This window comes from Trachypithecus francoisi, unplaced genomic scaffold (genome assembly GCF_009764315.1).
Source record: "Trachypithecus francoisi isolate TF-2019V2 unplaced genomic scaffold, Tfra_2.0 Contig01461, whole genome shotgun sequence".
Lineage (NCBI taxonomy): Eukaryota > Metazoa > Chordata > Mammalia > Primates > Cercopithecidae > Trachypithecus > Trachypithecus francoisi.
The window spans coordinates 8321224-8344482 of NW_022681433.1; the positions used below are offsets into that span (position 1 = coordinate 8321224).

General features: G+C 33.8%; 1 protein-coding gene across 7 annotated transcripts in view; it reads right to left on the reverse strand.

Annotated features, from left to right (window-relative positions):
* NBEA (neurobeachin) overlaps positions 1–23259 on the reverse strand; it is a 786519-nt gene that overhangs the window by 640190 nt on the left and 123070 nt on the right. For all 7 annotated transcript variants that reach the window (XM_033235426.1, XM_033235381.1, XM_033235435.1 and 4 more), the window contains exons 9-10: positions 15346–15543; positions 14592–14725 (exon numbers count right to left, since the gene is read on the reverse strand). In XM_033235426.1, the coding sequence (XP_033091317.1) occupies positions 14592–14725; positions 15346–15543 (332 nt within the window). The remainder of the gene's footprint in view (positions 1–14591; positions 14726–15345; positions 15544–23259) is intronic.

Below are 23259 nucleotides of genomic sequence, written 5' to 3' on the forward strand. Positions count from 1 at the left end.
AAAAGATAAATTAACCAGGCACTCTGTACTAGAACTAGAGGATTTCTCCCAGAGTTGTCTCTCACTACACCCTGGTGCACAATTTCAGGTTTTCAATCAATTTAATTCATGTTGGGGAATAATGAAGGGGCAAAAAGTATAGTGAACTCACTTCCAGTTTAAAGGCACTGTGAATTCTGCTCTTATTCCCCACTCTACCTGCTATTATTCACTTTTCAGAGCTCTGAAATAGTGGCTGCGTGAATTCTGTCCATGTAAGGTGTTATTCTTGCATTGAGTAGGAGAAACAGGGTAGGGTGTGCTCACTCCACCTTAACCAGAATTGGAACTGAATTTTTTGTTTTCTGACTGACTTAAATGAAACTCTAAGCTAAGATGACTCAAAAAATCCTTCTGAGTCCCCACATTTTGATCTCAACAAACTAACTGGACAAACTTAATCAATATGCCCAGATATTGGCATACAGCATCACATCAGTTAAAGTCAGGTTTAATACTGCTATGTCACCACATCTCTAATAGTCGTCAAATCCTTTCACACCAAAAACCTGTAATTCTAACCAAGAACCACTGAAACCCACTAATTTTCTAATTTTACCAGCTAAGAAACCAAGTATGCTAGAGACAATGTTTGTTATTAATAATTCCCATGCCATATTCCTACTTCTTGTGTATACAGAAGACATTTCCTAACCCCATTATAGCTAATTATGTGAATAAATCAACTAAATGTTATCAGAAATCTCTTGTGGGTTACAACAATAAAAAGCCTATGCATAATTCTCTAGCCCCCCACTCCTCGCCTCCTATGATGAATACTGGCTACTCTGAAATATGATGGTGAAACCCAAAACCTCAGATTGCTGACAAAACTATATTTGATCACAGGAACACTACATAAACCTTCACTGTATAAAGCCACTAAGGTTTCATGGCTAATTTGGTATCATATAACCTACATTAACTAATACAACCAGATTTTAAAAAGAAAAAAAAAAAAAAAGCTTGTATACTACTATGTATTTCAGAGTCCCTACCAGCCTAATATCTAATTTTTATTTATCTTTCTTATCAAGTACTCCAGTAAACTTGACCCGGAATATACTGGAAAAGCCAAAATTTTACTAAGTTCTACTAAAATCACTACCTTGCATTTTCCTAAACAGAAGCTATCTGGGATGCCCCCAGACCATACAGTTTGACAAATCCACATAGCTATGGCTATCTATGGAAGCTGGATTATATTACAATAGCTCAACAACCATAAAAACTGGCAGGCTGTCATCACAGAACCAGAAAACTGAAAGGACTTATCACTTTCTTAAACAACATCTGTCCAAAGTCCCTATATTGAGTTTTCCTAATTATATTAAACCTGTTACGGTTCTTTTGAAGTATGGAATTATTTAGGGTACATTAATGGAGATTCAAAAGGACAAACAATATCCAATTGCTTACTACAGTTTTCTCCTTAATCTCATAGCGGCTTGCTTGCCTCACAGATTGCATTCAGTTTATGGCTGCAATAATATTGGAGGATTTTTCAACCTTCATAATAGATTCCTGTCTGACACTAACTATGGTAGGTGATACCTCAGTACCTATCCAAAATACCAAAATACTGCGCCTTTCTAATGCCTGGAAAATAAAAACTCTTCTTCTTCCCTGTGTTACGTTACTACCGGTGCCCCATGCCAACCCCTTTATTCCAAACTCCAGCTATAGAAAACGTGACCACTTCATGAAAACCAACATGGTTTAACAAACCTACTTCAAAATCTTCATCTTACCTCTAATGTAAATAAATTATAGTCTACAAGATTCTCTGGCTATACCATTTGTTCCTACATCAGGTAACAAAAAGTTTTATTTTGCTTCTGAATATTCTGTCCATTTGTGTGAAATTGTGTAAAGCTGATTCTCTCTCTAGAGCATATATCCGTTCCTTTCATAAATGTCGACTTTTGGGCTGTAATGTTGATAGATGCCATGACTTCTTTTATGGTTCTGAAGCTGTTCATGATCTTACACAATCATATAATAAGAATTCCTTGCCTACTATTGAAAATAATCTCCCTGGCATATTATTTTAATGCTACTTTATGACTTACATCATTTACAACTTCCTTCTGCCATAACTATTATAAAATTCATTGCTGACCAAAAGCTGTATGATGATGTTAATAGTGGCTCATGCTTCAGCCAAAGCTGTAGTCCCTTCCACTTCCAAATTCATCCTTTTAATTTTGTGCTGACTGGACTTCTCCAGAGTGTACTCTAAAATTTCCTTACATAAGATAAGGTACCAACTTTAAGGGAAATATTTTTAATATAAATATTTTAATTTTTAAATATAGTTTTAGGCATGAAATATCTTCCTAGATCAATATCTTGAAGTATTTTCCCTATGCTTTTTCCTAGTAGTTTTACTGTTTCAGTACAAATATTTAATGGTTAAGACCTCAAAAGTACAGACAACTATAACAAAAATAGACAAATGAGACTATACAAAACTAAAAAGCTTCTACACAGCAAAGAAAACAATCCAAAGAGTGAAGAGACAATTTGTTGAACGGGAGAAAATACCTGCTAACTATTCATCCTACAAGGGACTAATATCCAGCATATACAAGGAACTCAAACAACACAACAATAAAAAAAAAAAAAACCATTAAAAAGTGGGGTAAGGACATGAATATACATCTCTCAAAAGAAGACACAGAAATTGTCAACGGGTGTATGCAAAAATATTCAACATGACTAAGCATAAGATGAATGCAAATCTAAACCACAATGAGGCATCGACTTACCCCAGTTAGAATGGCTATTATAAACAGAACAAAAAATAACAGATGCTGGTGAGGATCTGAAGAAAAGGGAACTTTTGCACACTATAAATTAATACAACCACTACGGAAAAGAGTTTGGAGATGTTTCAAAGAGTTAAAACAGAACTACCACTAAACCCAGCAATCTGCTACTGGGTATTTATCCAAAGGAAAGGAAATCTGTGTATCAAAGTGATACATGCACTCACATGTTTATCACAACACTATTCACAAAAGCAAAGCTATGAAATCAACCTAAGTTTCCATCAACAGGCAAATGGCTAAAGAAAATCTGGCATATATGCACAACAGAGTACTATTCAGCCATGAAAAGAAATGAACCCATGTCATTTTCAGAAACACAGATGGAGGTGGAGGTCATGATGTTAAGTGACATAAATCAGGAACAGAAAGATACCACACGTTCTCACTCATATGTGGGAGCTAAAAGAATTGATCGCATGGAGGTAGAGAGTAGAAAGACAGATACAAAGTCTGGGAAGGGTATGTGGGTAGGAGGGAGAATAAACAAAGGTTGGTTAGTGGGTACAAATGTACAGTTAGATAGTTGGTCAAAGTTTTCATGTTTAATAGCAGTGTAGAGTGACTATAGTTTGCAACAATGTAGTGTACATTTCAAAGTAGCTGGAAGAGAGGGCTTAAAATGTTACCAAAATGGAAATGATAAATACTCAAGGTGATGGCAATGACCAAATACCCTGACTTGGCCATTACACATTCTATGAATGTAACGAATATTCACATACACCTATAAATTTAGCAAAGTGTTTTTATCAACAAAATAAATTTTGAAGAAAAGAAAAAATATGCTTAAAAACAAGATTCACTATTTTATACTCCACAAATTGTTGTTAGATGATATAAAAAAATTTTCTCCTGTTCTTTGCATGTGAGTTGGCATAAAAAGTAAAAAAAAAAAAAAGTTATGCAAACATTGTTAATATCCTCCAAATTGTTTTCTCAAATGCCTCACACATACTGTCATTCCTGCCATATTTGCCACTTGCAAAATGGAGGTAAGCATTTAAAAAAAAAAAAAAAAACTTGCCCATCTTGAGAGTTATTAATAAATATTTAGCTTGAATTTGTTTCTATGGAAAAAAGTTCAAAAATAATATACGTATTTTATGAAGATAGTTAAGTAAATCCATTAACAAAAGCTGTCATATAATATTTAATACCCAGATTCAGAGTACCTTGCCCATTAATAAAGACATTGCAAAGGAATTGTCTAAAGGAGATCAACTTCAACAATATTTTCACCACAAATACCACAGAAAATGCCAAGATAGAATTCAAAAATAATAGCTAGGCTTTGTACAAAAATTAGGCTCTAATAGGCAGATACTTGTAACCCTGATGAGATATACAGCCACCAGAAAAATAGGAATCCTGCTATTCCCGCGTGAATTACTGAGGGCGAGTCACATGAAACTTCCCTCTAGGCCTTCCAGCAGCAAGCCATACTACAAAACATTTATGTATACATATTTCATTCGATGTTTTAAATCATAAAGTAATTGAGTTAAGGCAAACTTTTTAGAGGTATAAAAAGCCCTACTGAAAACTTGGGATGATGAATGCCAGCATCTTTGGTCCGACACTGGATCCTCATTAAAGTTCCACCAAGACTTGCTGAAAGGGATCATACCTGGTCCTATTCACTACTGCGTAAGATACCAAAGGTACCAAGTCCCGTATCCCATTTCCAACTATAAAAATATTTGGCAGCAAATAAATGTATGTGTCTCATACCTGACTTCCACATTGATTTCACAGGAATCAACTAGTGTAAACTTTTTACCCTTTGCTTCCTAATAGTATTCATCTATTAGAACTCCTTATGTTCCTAAACCTATTTAAGTCTGGTCTTCAACTGTATTAAAGATGTGCTACCTAGTGTACTTGGCTGAGTTACAAGGGGTACATGCCAAATACCCAAACTGCTGAGTCAGCTTTACCACCCCAAAGGACAATATATGCCCTCCTCTCCCTGGCAAAAATATTTTCTTCTTCCAACTGAGCCTTATTGTGACCTGCCCTCCAATTTCAGCTTGGACTTCCTGGTAAAGAATATCTAGAAATTACATAATTAAAGGCAGAGGTTTTGCTCATAACCTCTTTGTCAAAGAAGATATCAACCTTCTTTTTCCATCAGATAAGTAAGACCCCACTCAAGTCCCTGACTACTATCCTCAATAAAGTTATGTCAAAATAATACTGCAAAAGACTTCCATGTTTCTAAATGCTGGATCTATTAATAGGCACCCACAGGCCACCAAAGGAGAGATCCTCAATGATATCAATTGAAATAATATGCACAACAGTTGTACTAGGAGGGACAAAAGTTACCTGCATGTTCTAGATATGGAACTAAACAATTTTTAAAATTTTATATGGTACCTGACCCCTACACTCTCTTGAGAAAATAATTTGAAGGTGCCATCTCAGCATCAGGCAACGATTGAAAAGGGAGAATTGTATTGTTCTAAAAACTACACAGTGGAGAAAGAAACAAGCATCTGTACCAATAGTTTAGAACTGGGTAATATTACTATTATAATGATCTACTACTACTATTTCTTTAGTATGGGTACCCATACTATAGAAAATTTATCATTCAAGCCATGCAGTATGTCTTGACTCTTCCTGTAAAAAAAGGATAAAACAACCATGGATTAAGTGAAAATAAATAGTTGCAAAAGGGCCCCCATCCCATGAGATAAGTAAAATTTTAGGGAAAGTTTTGGAATAGGTTAGTAGTGAGTGACCTAACCTACTTTCTAGATAAAATATAACAAACACGATGGACTGTTTTCTTAACAAATGATTTTATTCTAACCAGCAAATGAGGAATATGTGCTTTCTTAGGTAAAAAGATACCATCCATGCATTCCATATGGGACAAAATAGCCACATTTTTATTAGTATACTATCCACACTTTTATTAGTAGTATACTAAGAAAAAAATTGCCAGACTACAGCAGACCAAAAATTGAGACCTATATTCTTTACCACTGAGTTTTAAATGAAATACTTTCTCTTTATGGGTGCAGCACACCAACATGGCACAAGTATACATATGTAACAAACCTGCACGTTATGCACATGTACCCTAGAACTTAAAGTATAATAATAATAAAAAAAAAAGCTTACATTGTTGGATTCTGGCTTATTGAATGAATATGTATGTTTCTGTCTTTTAACAGTTAATGGTATCTCCAGGTTATATAACCTGTTACTTTATAGTAACAATTGTTTTATGGTTCTATTCCCATTCCCTTGTTTTCTGTATTTTTGTAACCATCACATTTTTAATTTTTACTTTCTCCAGTAAATCCAAAAGAAGGCACATATACTGTTTTTAATTCAATGAGAAGTTATCAGAAGGAATTAGAAAAACATTCTTCATTGTTTCCCACACCTGATTTTGTATCAGAATATTCTAAACTGCCTGGCAAAAATACAGACTTTGGCCATCATCTCTAAATTCTGATAGTATTGTCTCGATGTCAGTCTTATGGTATTCTGCTATTTCATACAGGATCATTTTGCACCCTAATTTTTGCCAAAATTTTCTTCTGAATTCCTACTAGTAGGTTTCTTTTTTTTTTTTTTTTTTTGACAGAATCTCGCTCTGTCACTAGGCTGGAGCGCAGTAGTGCAATCTCGGCTCACTGCAACCTCCGCCTCCCGGGTTCAAACAATCCTCTTGCCTCAGCCTCCCGAGTAGCTAGGACTATAGGCATGTGCCACCACACCCAGCTAATTTTTACATTTTTAGTAGAGAGGGAGTTTCACCATGTTGGCCAAGATGCTCTCCATCTCTTGACCTCATGATCTGCCCACCTCGGCCTCCCAAAGTTTTATAAGTCTGCTTGTCTCAAGTCTTTAGGATATCGGTTTCCTTCCTGTGCATCATAATACTTTTTCATAAGTCCCATGGAAGATTGCATTATTATTCCCAACTTTTGACTTTTCCATCTCAATAAGAAGATTATAAATCCTTGCCTATGGCCAAAAGACTTACATTCTACCCCCACTTCCAGGACATATATTTTACAACCAAATCCCCTCACTAAATGTGGGCTTAGTTGGTCATTCTTTGGCTAGTAGATTGAATATGACATTCATCTCATTTGACCAGAAGCTACAAGAGCAATTATATTGTTTGACTGAGATTCTTGCACTTCTTTGACACAGGAAAAACATATTCCGTATCACAGCTAATCTTTCAATCTAGGACCCAGAATGAGAAGACACAGGGAACACAGCATAACCAGTTATGAACAATTAACTTTTGTTGTTTTATGAGGCCACCAGATTTTGAGGTTGTTACTATAGCCATAATTAGCAAATGCTGGATAATATACGTTCTATACTGATAGGTTTCTCTGTGCTGATTATTAAACAAGATCTGTACAACCAGGGTACTGAATAATTGGTCATTTGGTATACAGATTGCCTATGGTTCTTCTTATTGTCCAGTTGCATGACAGCAGACACTCCATCTCTGTTCTGCAGCTGAAAGCTGGATTTAAGTGCACAGAAACCTCCCCCTTTATTTAGCAAATAGTAAGACTCCAAGACACCTTAAATGAAGTATTCTGTTAAATCCCCTCCCTAATTCACTGACATTATAAATCCAAGAACTGCAGAAAACCATGTTCCCAACCATACACTGTTGCTGAGGCTGTCCCTATTTGTAGCACCTTTTATTCATAAATACATGTTCTAGAATGTCCCTGCTAGCATTTTCCACTCTTTGTCCTTATTGCTATATATAGGAATTTGGGTTTGGAAAGACTATCAAGAAATGTGACTAGAAGAGAGAAGTAAGCATGACCAGATCAGATGCTGACTTTGTTCTGAGGCAACAGGAAACCAATGAATGACCACAGATGTGAAATAATTAGATTTATATTTTAGAAAGATAACTCTTCTAGCCATTGCAAATTACTGGAAAAGGGCAACAGCAATTACTGGATATATACTAGCTGAAGTAATTAATAATGGGAACCTAAACTAAGGCAGTAGCAATATGGATGGAGAGGAAAGGGTAGCTTGTGAGGTATTTAAGGAATAATATCAATAGCTTATCATGATAGATTGTATGTGACAAATATAGGAACAGCTAATATTTTAATTATTCAAAGGGAGGAAAGTAACTGATGAGTTCTCTTGGGGTTCTAATTTAAGAGACTACCTGGAGACAACGTTCCTCAGTAACATTAGAAAATCAAAAGCAATAGAAATTGGGTAGAGAAGAAGTCTATGAATTTTTACTTGAGTCATGTTAACTTTGAGATACTTTCCACATGGAAATATTGCATCAATGGTTTATGTGTATAAACCTAAACTGAAGGCAAGCTAGAGATAAAGCACTGGAAGTTACCAGCCTAGGTAACAAGACTGTGAACCTAAAAATTTGAGTAGAATTAGAAATAAAAACCAATAAAATTATAATACTAAATTAACTAGAATCTCTTTAGTATGCTTTACTAAATCTTTTCTTGAAAATTTCATTCATTACGTGTTATGGTCATCACATCTCACTCCTGGATGGAAAAAGAAGAGGGTTTAAACACTTGTGACAATCAGCATTATAGCTACACTCTGTTAAAAGTATTCTGGGTTTCTGAGGATGAATTATGGCATGTGGCAATATTCTTTATAAAGGCAAATAATAATTATTTTAGTTGTGAACTGATACCATTATACCTGCACGACTGTCATAAAATCAAAATAAATGAAGGAAGGTAATGTAAGACAGTTAAAAGAAATGAAATCTATGGCATGAGTAAAATAACAATACTCCTGTTAGAAGATAATAAGATTGGAAAATTAAAGAAAACAGAAAGTGGAAATGCAAACTAGAAGAAAATTAAGGCAACAAATTTACTGAAGATGTGTCCATGGTCATCAACTGCAAAGAACAATTTGTAGTTAACCTTATGCCAAAAAGGTGCCTTTTTTCCACAGCAAGAGAGAGGGAGTGAAGGGTCAAAGATAAAGCAGAAACCTTGTAATAAGACAAAGAAAAATTTACAGAGAAAAATTAAGTGTTGAAAACTAAACAACATAAAGTAGTATTAAAAGTGGCTTTTGCTAAATTTAAAAAGAAGAAAAATCTATTTGAAAATTAAATGTAATGCTTCCTAATGTTTCAGACAGAATATTTAATGTATTTTACTTTGTACTACTTACAAATTAATTTGCATAGTGAATTCAATACATATTTCATTTTACTCTGCTTAAATCTCACTAACCAAATTACTTCATTTTTCTCCTCTAATAGTAGTAGTGTAAATACATCAAATGCATTTTTTATGTCTATCTATCACTTCAAAAATCTTTTCAGTACCAATTTAGCAATTTTTCAAGGCAAACAAAGAAATATGAATCTTAAGACTTGTCAGTGGTACATTCTTTCTGAAAAATCTAAACTAAATATAACTGTATAAACTACAGACTAATAAAAATATTTTAAATGCTTTTGGAAACTAAATTAATAATTATATTCTATATAGAAGAACAACCACTTCCATAAGAGAAACCATTATTGTAAACAGGTGCTTATTTTAATTCTTTTCCCTATTAAAAGCAATTACGTATTATCTTTAAGTCAGACTAAGTTGGATTAAGAATATGTAATTAAATTTTAACACTATATAACAGACATTTTTTCTGAATTAGAAAACAGGAAACATGGTCAGATAAAGGATTTTCATGTCACTTCTAAGTGTATGAGGAAATCTGGCTAAGGCAGTTAGACACTGAAATATTTAAATTTTCCAGATAATTCTGTTGCTTTACATATTACAATAGTACTAATCAGAATATTAGAAGGAAATATTTAATTATTAAGAGGTTGCTTAATTATTAAAGTGGCTATAAAATTCAATGTAATTACTGGAATAACTGATTAATTAGCAAGATAATATTAAGAAATAAAGTGTGATTTAAGTTCACTAAACAAACTAATGAGTCATACATATTCACATTACAAGAGGACTGTTCATATGATAGGACTGTTGACATAAATGCTTTATAGGATTCTCTAAACACTTTTATATCTTACATTCCATCATTTTAGCAAACAAACTGCATTTATTGTAATTTAAAAAAATGCTTTTCCCAGAAAAAATATTCATATACTTAAGATAATTTATCACTTGAAATTTCTTCTTTATAAAAATTATCATAGTTTATAATAACATTAAAACTAAGTTTTAATAATTAAAAAGCTGTATCTAACCAACAGACTAGTACTCATGGAAAAAAGTAAAAAGAGAACTCATTAAGTGCCAACTATGTACCAGACGCTATGACAGATACTTTGCATGTCTTATTTTAATTCATACTACAATCAGATAAAGTAGGCACTTATTAAAATCATTCCACATCTGGCAAAAGTGATTCTCAGAGTGGTCCACAGTGGTTTAGAGTAAGGGCTCTAGAGTCAGGCTTTCAGGACTAGGACCCTGGTTCTGCCACTTATGTCTCTGTGATCTTGAACAAATTATTCAATTTTTCTCTTCTTCACCAGCAAATAATTAGATTAAAATACATGACTGACAGAATTCAAATATACAGAAATAAAAAACAAAACAGTGGCCATCAGAGAAAAGGGTAGCAGGGCTTGGAAGTGGGGAAATATAGGTTAGAGGAAATAAAGAACCAGATATGTAGGATGAACAAGTACATCTAATGTACAACATGAGGACTGTAGGTAACATAATTATACTTTGTATGTGATTCATAATAAGTAGATTTTAGCTGCTTCCCTCCTCCTCCAAAATAGGTAACTATGTGAGATGACAGATGTTAATCTGCTTCACTATAGTAACCTTTTTGCTATCTGTTTGTATCCCATAACATCATGCTGTATACCTTAAACATACACAATAAAACTTTTTCTTTAAAAAAAGAGACTAGCACATAGTAAGTATTCAATAAATGCCACATACCACTACTACACACCCATGAATATCCCATCACCTAACATGAGACACTATAAAACAGGACAGGGATTTGAGTCTAAATTTGTCTTCCACCAAAAGAACACTTATGCAATATATCACATTGGTCTCTAATGAAACTATCTCTTGGTGTATTTTTAATTGTTTGATATACAAAACTCAATTCATACCTTGTTCTAGAAAACATAAATTTTTTTCTAGCAAAGCTGTCTTAGGTCACACGATGAGGAAGGTTTTATTTTGTATCACCTATATAATTACCCATGTTCTCAAAAAAATAGTTCAACGTAAGAATATGTACTCAATAAGATGTATGTACTCAATAAGAATAGTATGTACTCAGTCTACATAATCATCGAATTCAAAGGAAAATAAAGTTTCTGTTTAATTTCTTGAGTCATTCTAGACACAAAATACAAAAGCTATGTTACTTCAGAGTGTGAGTTATGCTCAAAAAATTAATCACATACACAGTTACACTAGTAATAAATACTAAATTCAAGATTTGAACCCAAGTTTGTCTGACTTGAATGTCCATATATATAATAACTATAATAAGTGGCCTTCATAATTTAAAAAGTCACAAAAATTATCCAGCAAAAATAAATTCATCTTTGAAGACTCTAGAAAATGAAACTATTGCTTCAATAATTTGGGGTGGTTTTTTGATACAGAGTCTCGCTCTGTTACCCAGGCTGGAGAGCAGTGGTGCGATCACAGCTGATGGCAGCCTCCACCTCCTGGGCTCAAGTGATCCTCCTACCTCAGCCTCCCCAGTAGCTGGGGCTACAGGCACATGCCACCATGCCCAGCTAATTTTTTCTATTTTTTTGTAGAGATGGGGTTTTGTCATGTTGTCCAGGCTGGTCTTAAAATTCTGGACTCAAGCAATCTACCGGTCTCAGCCTCTCAAAGTGTTGGAATTACAGGCGTAAGCCACCACTCTCAGCCAATAATTTTTAAAAATTCTAAATCCCCTATATGAAGTAAAAACTCATTAAAGTTGATAAAAACAGTGTAGTAGTGCCAACAGAGGTAAGGCCTAAGAAACACTGAACATTTTCATTGAAAGGTACTACTTAGCAGAGAAAAGTATGTGGAAGATAAAATGCTTTGGCTTGAAACACAGAGGGCAGAGAAGTAACTTATATTCGAGCTTAGCTCCATTTCTCAAAAAAGCAATTAAAAATTAGACAGTATTGCAACTTTCAGTCATCTCTTTACTATGCAATCAGACTTCCAAAAAGGAGTATATTAAATTTTCTCTGGAAGAGTTAAAAACTTCAAATTGATTATCCTTAATCTAGAACAATTTATTATGGATTAACAATAAGACGATAAATCCTTTTTCAAGGTCCCAATCATCTATATGAACTGATGATATAGCCATAAAACATAAAATTCTATAACCCCTGCATAGTCATGAATCTGTATTTTTCAAATAGAGGGAGAAATCCCACTTAACAGCTTGCAAAATCAAAGACTATTTCACCGATGCAAACAGTTTTATATAATGCTTCCCTATAAAACATTAAATAACAAAAGACTGCATTACTGATCCATACAACTGTCCGTACCAAAGAGCAAATCTCAGATATTTAGGATACTGAAATAATTAATGAAAAAGTAATAGATTAGAATTCAAAATAGCACATAACTAAATCACAGGGTGGCCTGGAATTGAGTACGTATTATATTTAAAGAGGAGAGTGATATCTTTCTTGTTATGTTTTCTATTGGCAAACTATAAACAGGGCCGGGCATAGTGGCTCATGCCTGTAATTCCAGCACTTTGGGAGGCCAAGGCAGGTGACTCACTTGAGGTCAGGAATTCAAGACCAGCCTGGCCAACATGGTGAAACTCTGTCTACTAAAAATACAAAAATTAGCTGGGCATGGTGGCAGGCGCCTGTAATCCCAGCTACTTGGGAGGCTGAGGCAAGAGAATTGCTTGAATCTGGGAAGCGGAGGTTGCAGTGAGCCAAGAGATCGCACCGCTGCAGTCCAGCCTGGGCAACGGAGTAAGACTACGTCTCAAATAAATAAATAAACAAACAAACAAACAAACAAACAAACTAAAGACATAATAGACATCACTGAAAAGGTTGAAATTAGTTGATATAGGGAAATATTAGGATGAATGATATAAAAGAACTAAAATCAAAATGAAAATAGGTATGCTGACTCCTCACACTATCTTTTATCTCCATGATGAAATAAACACAATTTAAATATCAAGATGTTAATAAAAATTAAATGAGTTTTGAAGAAAGACAGTAAAAATAAACATGCATCTTGGATGAATGAACCAGATAACCTATTACATACGGTTTTAGCAGTAAGATTTTATAATATATGTATTTCATATGATTTCATAAAAAATATTTAAATATACATAGATTTTTCTGGTGGCTACTTCATCTCCCACTTCTTTTCACAGTACTGACTAGATTTTAAATTACTGATCATAACGTGTCCTAGTTCACTGAGATGATAAATAGCAAAACATTTTGAATTTAAATAAAGGACTGAAATTTAAAGTTTGATTTTTCCACTAAGCTGAGCTGCCTTCCAATTAGATTATTTAAGATCTCACAAGCAAAACAGTATCACAGTAGGACATAACCTCAGGATTCTTTTTCACTTCAAAGCTTTTTACTTTCAAAACTCCAACCTTTACACTATATTGATATAAAAGAAGGCAAGACCCATAGATGGGAGGTGAAAGTTATAAATGTACAAATCTCGTATCTATATTTAGGTTTATACTTTACATAAAGTTGTTTCCAAAACAGAAATAACATTATTAGAAATACTAAAATGGAATTTCATTAATAGGTAATTTAGATAATAATTATGAGAAAAAGCATTTCATTGTACCTTAAATTTTTCCCACACCTTCTAGATTCGCCATCAATTCAAAATTAGATAACCCATGAAGGAGCTCATCTATATGTATATATACTAATGAAGCACTATAGTGTTACTTTTGGAATAAAATTAATGCTTATCTATATAACTTGTCCATTAAAATCCCCAAGCATGGCAATGTGTATAGTCGAAATAGCTACTACAATTCATTTTTAAATTCTTGTATGTGTAATTCTAAGCTATAACATTAAATTAGAGTCTGGCACATAATTTTTTTTAATAAACGAGAAACTATAAAAATGCACATGAAATCACACTCATTAGAAGAGATTTAATTTTTACATAAACATGGATTTGCCACTGGTTAGATTTGAGTCCTCAAACATAAACTATATATAAATAAGGGATGATGTCAATTAATATTATGATAGACTTATGCCATGACAAAAGCATTATAAAATAGTATCACTTTTTAAGATATAAATTATGTAATTGCTAATAAATATTATTCTTCTGAATAACTTCACCCTAGTAATTTTCTTCAACTTGACAGGGTTTCATGGTCAATTCAATCCATGAGTATATGCAAATGATAAGGTCAGGATTAATATTTTTCCCTCAACTACATATTATAATCACTATGCTATCTTTGGGAAGGATTTGCTATTTATTATCAAGAAAGGCATTCCTTTATGATATAACAACCTAAATGTCAGGGTTTTCTTTACTTATTGTATAAATATCTATCTCCATTAGTTTCAAAAAATATTTATTAGCACTTTAAGGGCAGAACCCAAATACTGTAATACATTTACACAGCACCGAGTATATCATGCATAGTCTAAGTGTGTATAAAATATCAGCAATTGTACATGCAAAGAAAACTTACCAGACAGTTGTTTCCACTTGACTGTCGTTGAGCTGCCGATTATCCAATTGGGCAAAAAGTGGAAAAAGCACTTGAATCCCTCCAATTGAATGAATTGCACTATGAATTGAATGTGTTACTATCGCTTTCACATCCTATGTCCAAAAACAAAAATGTTTATTAAACTTCTATAGAACAATTTTCATCACTATTTCCTTGTTCCAAGTACCTTTATAAGAGAATTAAATAACATAGTTGGACATTTTTAAGCCTTCAATTATAATTGTTATACACATATAAGACAAAAAAGTGAATACCTTTGCTAATCACTTTTAAATTTCAAATCTTAGGTTGAGACATTTTTACACTAAAAATATGAAGTTAAAATCAAACGTTATTTTAAAATCAGAAATACTATTGATGGATTTAAAGACAAGTAATTTTACTGTTAGAGAATGTTAGTAATACATTCTTAAAGCAAAGTATGTTTTTATATCTAACAATTAACTTATTCAGTTAATTGATTTAATTTCAAAGGCTATATAACATATAAGATAATAGAAATGGCAGATTTCCTACTAAGGAGACAAGGCCAGGGTAGAGTATATTACTACAGAAAAGAGAGACATTCTTTAAAGTTTCGCTTAAAAGATCTGCAAAAGCCAAAAAAGAAACAAAAAATCATAGATTTATAGATGAGCAATGTTTGATATATAAAATAAAGATACTGTCAAATTCTAACAAGAACATGAAAACAAAGCCACAATTCACACACCTGAAGCATTAGAGCATGTGGGGAATGCACAAAAATTGATGCATTCTCTTTCGGTGATGATTCCAGGCAGAGTTGAGCATCAGTGGCCTTAGCATTATATGTAAAGGCAATGCTACTTGCAAGTTTTCCATCATATAAAACCTGTTTATGATGTTCTGCCAAATGAATATCACTCTCAGATTTAAACTTGAAGGTACTCTGAAAAAATAAAACTAAGGTAAACACTCTTTAAAAGCAACAATTAAACTCAAAAGTTTTAAAGCAGAGAAACATTTACAATAATAAACTATTTGTGTACCTTTCACATGTCAGAGACTATTCAGTGGTGTTTCTTACTTTGTTATTGTCACTTTAATTCAGTGAGAGCTAAGTTTTATTATAGCAATAAAGATGCTCAGATCTTCATTTTCTAATTTAAAGTTTTCCATTACTGGCAAAAGCATTTCATCAGAAAAAAATATCAAACCTGATATTATATATAAATAGGATTTTACTTGACTACATCATAGCATAAGTTTAATTTTTCTTGTTAACACTTTAAAAAGTATTTATGTAAATAAACAGTGCCTGGCACATGAATAACTTATAGAGAAAAATGACCATCATTTGAGGCTATAAAAAGTTAATATGCAAAAATATTCCTATCCTTACTAAAAAGCAAATCAACCTATAAAATACCAATGACACTCAATAATAATATCACAATATACATACTAAAATCAGAAGAGAAGTTCATTAAAACATGTTATTACTTTCTATGAAAGATAAGAGCTAAACATATGCCATCTGTAACAAGAAAAGTATTGTTATACGTGGTTAAAATTGCTCTACAGATATGAATCTAATAATGATAAATAATATTTAACCTTTGCAATAATCACATATCAGTATTACTAGTAATTTCAACTTACAATTATGAAAACTGAATGTTACAGAAATTAAGATGTAGAAGGGACCAGCACGTAATTCTAAAGTCTTCTGATTTATAGTCCATATTCAATGTATCGATAATGAAATCATCTTAAAATCCTGACTGTGCCACTAATTATCTTTTCCATGCTGAGGAAATCATTTAGCTGATGTGGCTCCAATTTTCTTACTCTAATGTTATAATAAGGTTAAATCAAATGTCCGAAACTCAAGTTCTTATGGGAGGCACACAGATATGCATAAGTGAATTGGGTCAGATGGGAACTTCCTCAAACTGGAGAATGTTTGTCCTTTCTAAAAGTGGCCCCTAAGTCTATTGTTCAGTGTTGCTAGTTCTTCCATATTTTTCAAGAGAAACATGAAATCTGAATTTTTATCTAAAATCACTACATTTTAAAATTTAATTCAAACATTGTAACACTTTGCAGACCAAACATGTCAGTTTTTACTTCTGGACTAGTGTGTAGAGACTATCTAATACAAAACTGGATGCAAACCATTAACTATTAGGCATGTGCCAAGACAAGAGCAACATGAATAATTAAAAATTTGTATATTCTGTAGTCTGAAGTATTTCATTGATAATACTTTTTTTTGAATGAGGAGGGTAGTGTTATCACTAGAATACTTAAGAACTCAGCATATCTACATTAAAAAAACAGTGACTGATTTAAAACACATAAGGTATGTTGTTAAACACTGAAATCAGCTTTCTGTGTCAGCATTTTACCACTGCTGAAACATTTGTACATCCTATTGTCTAGAACAAAACTCTTGCTTTCATTTTGTTCATACTGCTTACACCAGAATTAACAAGCTTTAATATATTATCTTGAAAGATTTAAAATCATTTTGTGGAAATGTAAGATATCTAATAAAATCTATTTTTATTTGGAAAAACATTGGTCTTAGTTTTTCTGAGCCCATGATACATACCATACCCTATTTTGGTTTGTAGGAGGAAAATAAGTTTATATAATAATTAATCAAATCTAACACTTTTAGGTTTAAAAAAAGTGTGTAATGTAATATAAACATAGAATCCATTACATAAACATAATCTTCTTATCTTCCCTTATTTGTAGTATTAGGTTATTTCTACATCTTTAAATTTATATATAAAGGCGGACGTGCGCAATGGCTCACACCTGTAATCTTAGTACTTTGAGAGGCCAAGGTGGGAGGATCACTTGAGGCCAGGAGTTTGAGATCAGCCTGGGCAACAAAGATACCCCATCTCTACCAAAAAATTAAAAATTAGCCGAGTGTGGTGTCACATGTCTGTAGTCCCAGCTCTTCAGGAGGCTGAGGTGAAAAGATCACTGAGCCCAGAATTTTGAGACCACAATGAGCCATGATCATGCCACTGCACTCCACCCTGAGTGACAGAGTGAGACCCTGACTCTTAAAAAAAAAAGAAAAAATTTTACATAAAAGTATAAGCCTTTATATAATTATCAATATTTATTGTATAATTTCTTTCAGAAGGATTTTCATAGGAAGAACTGTTATATAAAACTGTATGAACAGAACAAGGATGAGAATGAGGAGTGATTGCAAATAGGCAGGTAGGATCCTTCCGGGTTGATAGAAATGTTCTAAAATTAAATTGTAGTGATGTCTACACAACATTGTAAGTTTATAAAAAACAATTGACTTGTACACTTAACATTAATGATTCGTATGACATGTAAATTACACTTCAATAAACTGTTATAATTATTTTAAAAGAAAAGAAGGTATGAATATATTTTGTACTAATTACACTCAAATGAGGAAAGTATGATGCATGCTTTTCAATATGCACCACTTCAGTATAACAAAGAGGTGAGTTGTACTGAGCTAAGGAAATGACTCCAAGTGGTAACTGAATCCACAGAAACAAGAGATTCATAAATGATAAATCAGAAGATCAATACAACAAAATCTACAAACATATACTTTATCTCCTTTCTTCTCTCAGCTTCTTTAAAAGACACAATTATTTGAAGTAATAATTATGTCATGTTGGGTTTGTAACATACACAGATCTTACATATATAACAATAATATCACAAAAAACAGAGAAAAAAAATAGAGCTATATAGAAGTAACATTTATATAATTCACTAGGGTAAAATTAATATAAATCTGAGGCTGATTCCAGTGAGCTAAGATGTATATGGTAAGCTCTAGTGCAATCACTAAGGAAATGTTTTTTTAAGTGAAAAAATTATTTAAAAATTGAAAATGCTATATAAGAAAATAAGCACATAATCCAAAGAAAGCAGTAAAGAATAAATAAAGAAATAAAAACACAAGACACATAGCTAACAAAAAGTAAAATGACAGATGGAAACCTAAGTATCAATAATCACATTAAAGATGAATGAAATAACCAATCAAATCAAAAGGCAGAGATTGTCAGACTGGATAATAAAATAAGATTCAATAACATAGTGTTTATAGAATATTCAAAGGTAAAAACATATTTAAAGTAAATAAAATGAGAAAAAATATCAAGAAACCACAAGAAAGCTGGAATGCTTGTGCTAATATCAGACAAAATAGACTTTAAAAGAAGATATATTATTAGGTATTAAAAAGACATTGAATAATGATAAAGGGGCCAATCATCAGGAGGATGTAGCAATCGTAAACATATGTGCACCCAACAACAGAGTGCCAAAATACATGAAGAAACATCTGAAGAAATGAAGGGAGAAATACACAAGCAAACAATAATAGTTGGGCAACTGATTTTTTTTTGGTAGGTCATAGCTTCCTCCATCTTTATTTCCTGATATAGGAAAATACAAGAGTAACTTCTGTTAGCTTTAGAATTTATAAGACCATTCGCTACATAGTTTTCCATGCATAACATCTAAATCCTAGAAAGAAACACATGGTGTTAAATACAGAAAGTGCTGAAGCCCAACAGAGATTTCCTATTAGGTTCACAATGAGGATTGAAAGCTATAAATGAAAATGTTTAAGATTTAAAAAAAAAAAGAGTTCATGTGAAAAAAATGGGTGGGCGTTAAAGGGAGGAGAGCCCACTTATAAGCAGTGGGAAAGGTACTTCCAGAAGTCCATGTAATTCTCAGGAAAAGTTGAATTTTGCTTATTTTTAGACAAACTATTGGAAAAAAACAGGCTAACAGTAATCTCCCCTAGGAATAGCCTGGAAAGTGGAGAGGGCGGCTTGAAGTGAAACAGCATAACTGGCTCCACCCAGTGTGTCATTTCACCATTAAGGGACTCAATCAGATTTCACTAAGTAGAGTTGTTATGTCACCACCAATAAAAGTCCTATGTTCTTTTGGGGAGAAATATCTGGGTATAATATTTCTACTGCCTCTAATGGTTGATTAAGATTTCAAGTCTTTCCAGGCTCTTCCTCCCTCCCTCTCTCCCTTCTCCCTTCCTCCCTCCTTCTCTCCCTTCTTCCCTCCCTCCCTTCCTCCCTCCCTTCCTCCCTTCCTCCCTTCTTTTCTTCCTTCCTTCTTTTCTTTCTTTTTCTTTCTTCTTTTTTGGTAAGATTTGAGGAAAAGATCAACAGAGAAGCAGGATATTTGAAAAGATTTGAGCTGAGTGGGGTCAGTGACCAAAAAACCTATCCTGCAAGTCCAGTCTGCCATATATACACACACACACACACACACACACACACACACAGACATCTATATATACACACACACACACACACACTAAGTTCTAGGGTACATGTGCACAACGTGCAGGTTTGTTACATATGTATACATGTGCCACGTTGGTGTGCTACACCCATTAACTCATCATTTACATTAGGTATATCTCCTAATGCTATCCCTCCCCTCTATACTCAACTTTCCATTCATAAGATCAAGAAGGAAATTGAAGATTCGAATAAAAACCAAACAGAACTAACGGACATCTCTAGAACACACCATCCCAAAACAGCATAATACACATTCTTCCGAAGTACACATAGCCGGGCTCAGTGGCTCATGCCTGTAATCCCAACACTTTGGGAGGCTGAGGTAGAAGGATCACTTGAGGCCAGGAGTTCAAAACTAGCCTGAGCAACATAGCAAGACCCTGTCTCTATAAAAAACTGAAAAATTAGTCAGACACAGTGACTTGTGCCTATAGTCCCAGCTACTCAAGAGGCTGAGGCAGGAGCATAGATTGAGCCTAGGAGTCTAAGAAGCTAGTGTGCTAGGACTGTATCACTGCACTCCAGCTTACGTGACAGAAGGAGAGGCCCTGTTTCCAAAATAAAAGTGTACACAGCAAACATTCTCCTGGATAGACCAAACTCAGGTCATAAAACAAACCTGAATAAATTTATGAAGACAGATATAATACAAAGTATATTATCTGTCCAAACTGGAATGTTAGAAATCAATAATATAAAGGAATTTGAGGAATTCACAAATATGTGGAAATAAACACATTCCTAAATAACCAATGTGTCAAAGAAGAAATAATCAAAAGGGCAATTACGGAATATTTTAAGATGAATAAAGACACAAATACCACAACATAAGCAGTTAAGGCACTTAGAAATTTATACCTGTAAATGTTTGTATTTAAAAAGAGGACTTCAAATCAACAACTAAACCTCCCACTTTATGTCCCTGGAAGCAAAAAAGCAAACCAAACATAAAACAAGCAGAAAGAAAAAAATAAAAATAATTATTGAAGAACTTAACGAAACAGAGAATAAGAAAACTGTGAAAACAAAATGAAACCAAACGCCAGTTCTTTGAAAAGATCAACACTATTAACAAGCCTGTACCTAGACTGATTCACATACTATTATCTCAACAGACACACAAAGCATATTTGACAGAATCTAACACTTTTTACAATAGAAAGCACTGAACAAAGTAGGAGTAGAATGGAACTTCTATCTATTAAAAAAAGCATCTATGAAAAACCTACAGCCAACAACATAGTGCAATTTGTTGCCGGATGTCAGAGCATAAGAAGGGCAGGAAGGGTAGGTAGGACAGCTGCTCAGTTCATGATGTCAGAATTCTAAAAAAGTAATACAGCATCTACCTGAAACAAGGAAGAGGTAAGTGGGTTGTGCCTTAACATAAAGTTTCTGAGTATGTGCAAGGTAAGGAAGGTTAAGTACACTAAGGGCTTCTCTGTGTAGGGAGTCAGAGCCTGAAAACGATGAGAAACCATCTGCCTGAGAGGAGACGGCAAACCTTGGGAGGCAGCTGAATCTACAGTGGGGGTTGAAAACCATTCATTTGGTGTGTGGCTTGGCAGGTCAGAGCCTGGGCAGGCAGAGAAGGGCATCCTCATGGGGGGGATGCCTGGCTCAGGTTGTCGTAGCCTGAGAAAGATGAAAGAATATGCACAAAGGGAAGCAACCAGGCAAGGGAAGGCACAACACCAGCAGGGCAGGGAGCCATTGCCTAAAGGAGTAAGCTAGGATGGGGTGTCAAGAGTTCTAGAGAGGGTAGCATCTGAATAAGAAGGTTGCCCAGCAGGAGGTAAAGAAACCTGGGGCTCCAAAAGGATGGGGAAGGCATCAGCTCAACAGCCTAGCTCAGTATATTGTGCTAGAATTGAGGAAGGGTTAAGAGCGCATCCATGATGGAAGGCAGCCAGAAAAGAAGCCAACACCTGCCTCAGGTAAAGAGGGCATCCATATGGAAAATGAAGGAAAGACTGAGAAGCTGTTTGATGTATTATAATGTAAATGCAGTAAACTGGATCTTTTTAGTATAAAAGACATTATACAACAATTAGCAAAAATTTAATGGGGTCTGAGAATTAAATGTTAGTAACAAATCGATGTTAACCTCTTGATTTCATGTTACACAATAATGACGTGAAAGAATGTTCTCACTTGTAGGAACATAACATTCAGGAATGATGGAGCATCATGTCAGTAGTTACTCTCCTGGTTCAGGAAAAAAACTGACTGGCATAGTCCTTGTAGCTTTTCTGTAATTTTTATTTTACTTTTAAATTTTAAAATGAGAGAGAAATAAAGAAGGAGATAAAGATTTAAGAGAAAGTGAAATAACAGAAGTGATTTAAGAGAAATATGAAAGATAAGCAAAGTAAATAAACACGCATAGTCAAGTCTCTGCAGAAGAAAACCAAAGCAAGGAAATAGAAGAAATTCTAAAAGTATAGTACAATAACAATTTCTTAAAATATGAAAAGATGCAAACTATACATGAAAGTGCACACCACATACCTGAGAAGTTAACTCACAATGACCAACACCAAGACATATCTACCAAAATTACTAGATTTAAGGAAAAAGAAAAAAAAAATCCTTTGAACATCTAACAAGACTAAAGTGCCTTGTAATGGAGAAGATACCACATTGTCAACAGACTTTCAATACCAATACCTCATGCCAGAGAAAAATGAGTAGCATATTTGGACATCCAAAGAAAGAAAAGTCAGGGAATGCATTCCTCAAGAAATACTATTTCCATGAACTCTTCCTGAGGAATCTACTATAGAAAGAGCTAAAATACAGCCCAAACACATCAATATAAGGAACTAATATAAGCCTTAAACACACAGGAACTTACAGAACTAGGATTATGTAAGAGTTAAGACAGAATGGTATGTAAAAACTGTGTGCGCTCACAATGCAGATAAGACCTTGTATTAGCTTGCTGAGTCTGCTATGACAAAGTACCAGACTCTGGATGGCTTAAATAAAAGAAGTTTGATTTCCCATAGTTCTGGAGGCTGTATATGGGTGTCAGCCGGGTTTTCTTCTGAAGACTCTCTCCTTGGTTTGAAGACAGCCTAACCACCTTTTCTTCCCTGTGTCTTCACATGGTCTTCCCTTTGCATGTGTCTGTGTCCTAATTTCCTCCTCTTTATGAGGATACTAGTCATATTGGATTAGGACCCAATAATTAAACTAAACGACCTCACTTAATCTCAATTACCTCTTTAAAGACCCTGTCTTCAAAAACAGTCACATTACAGACTACTGAGGGTTAGAATTTTAGTGAATTTTAGGGGAAC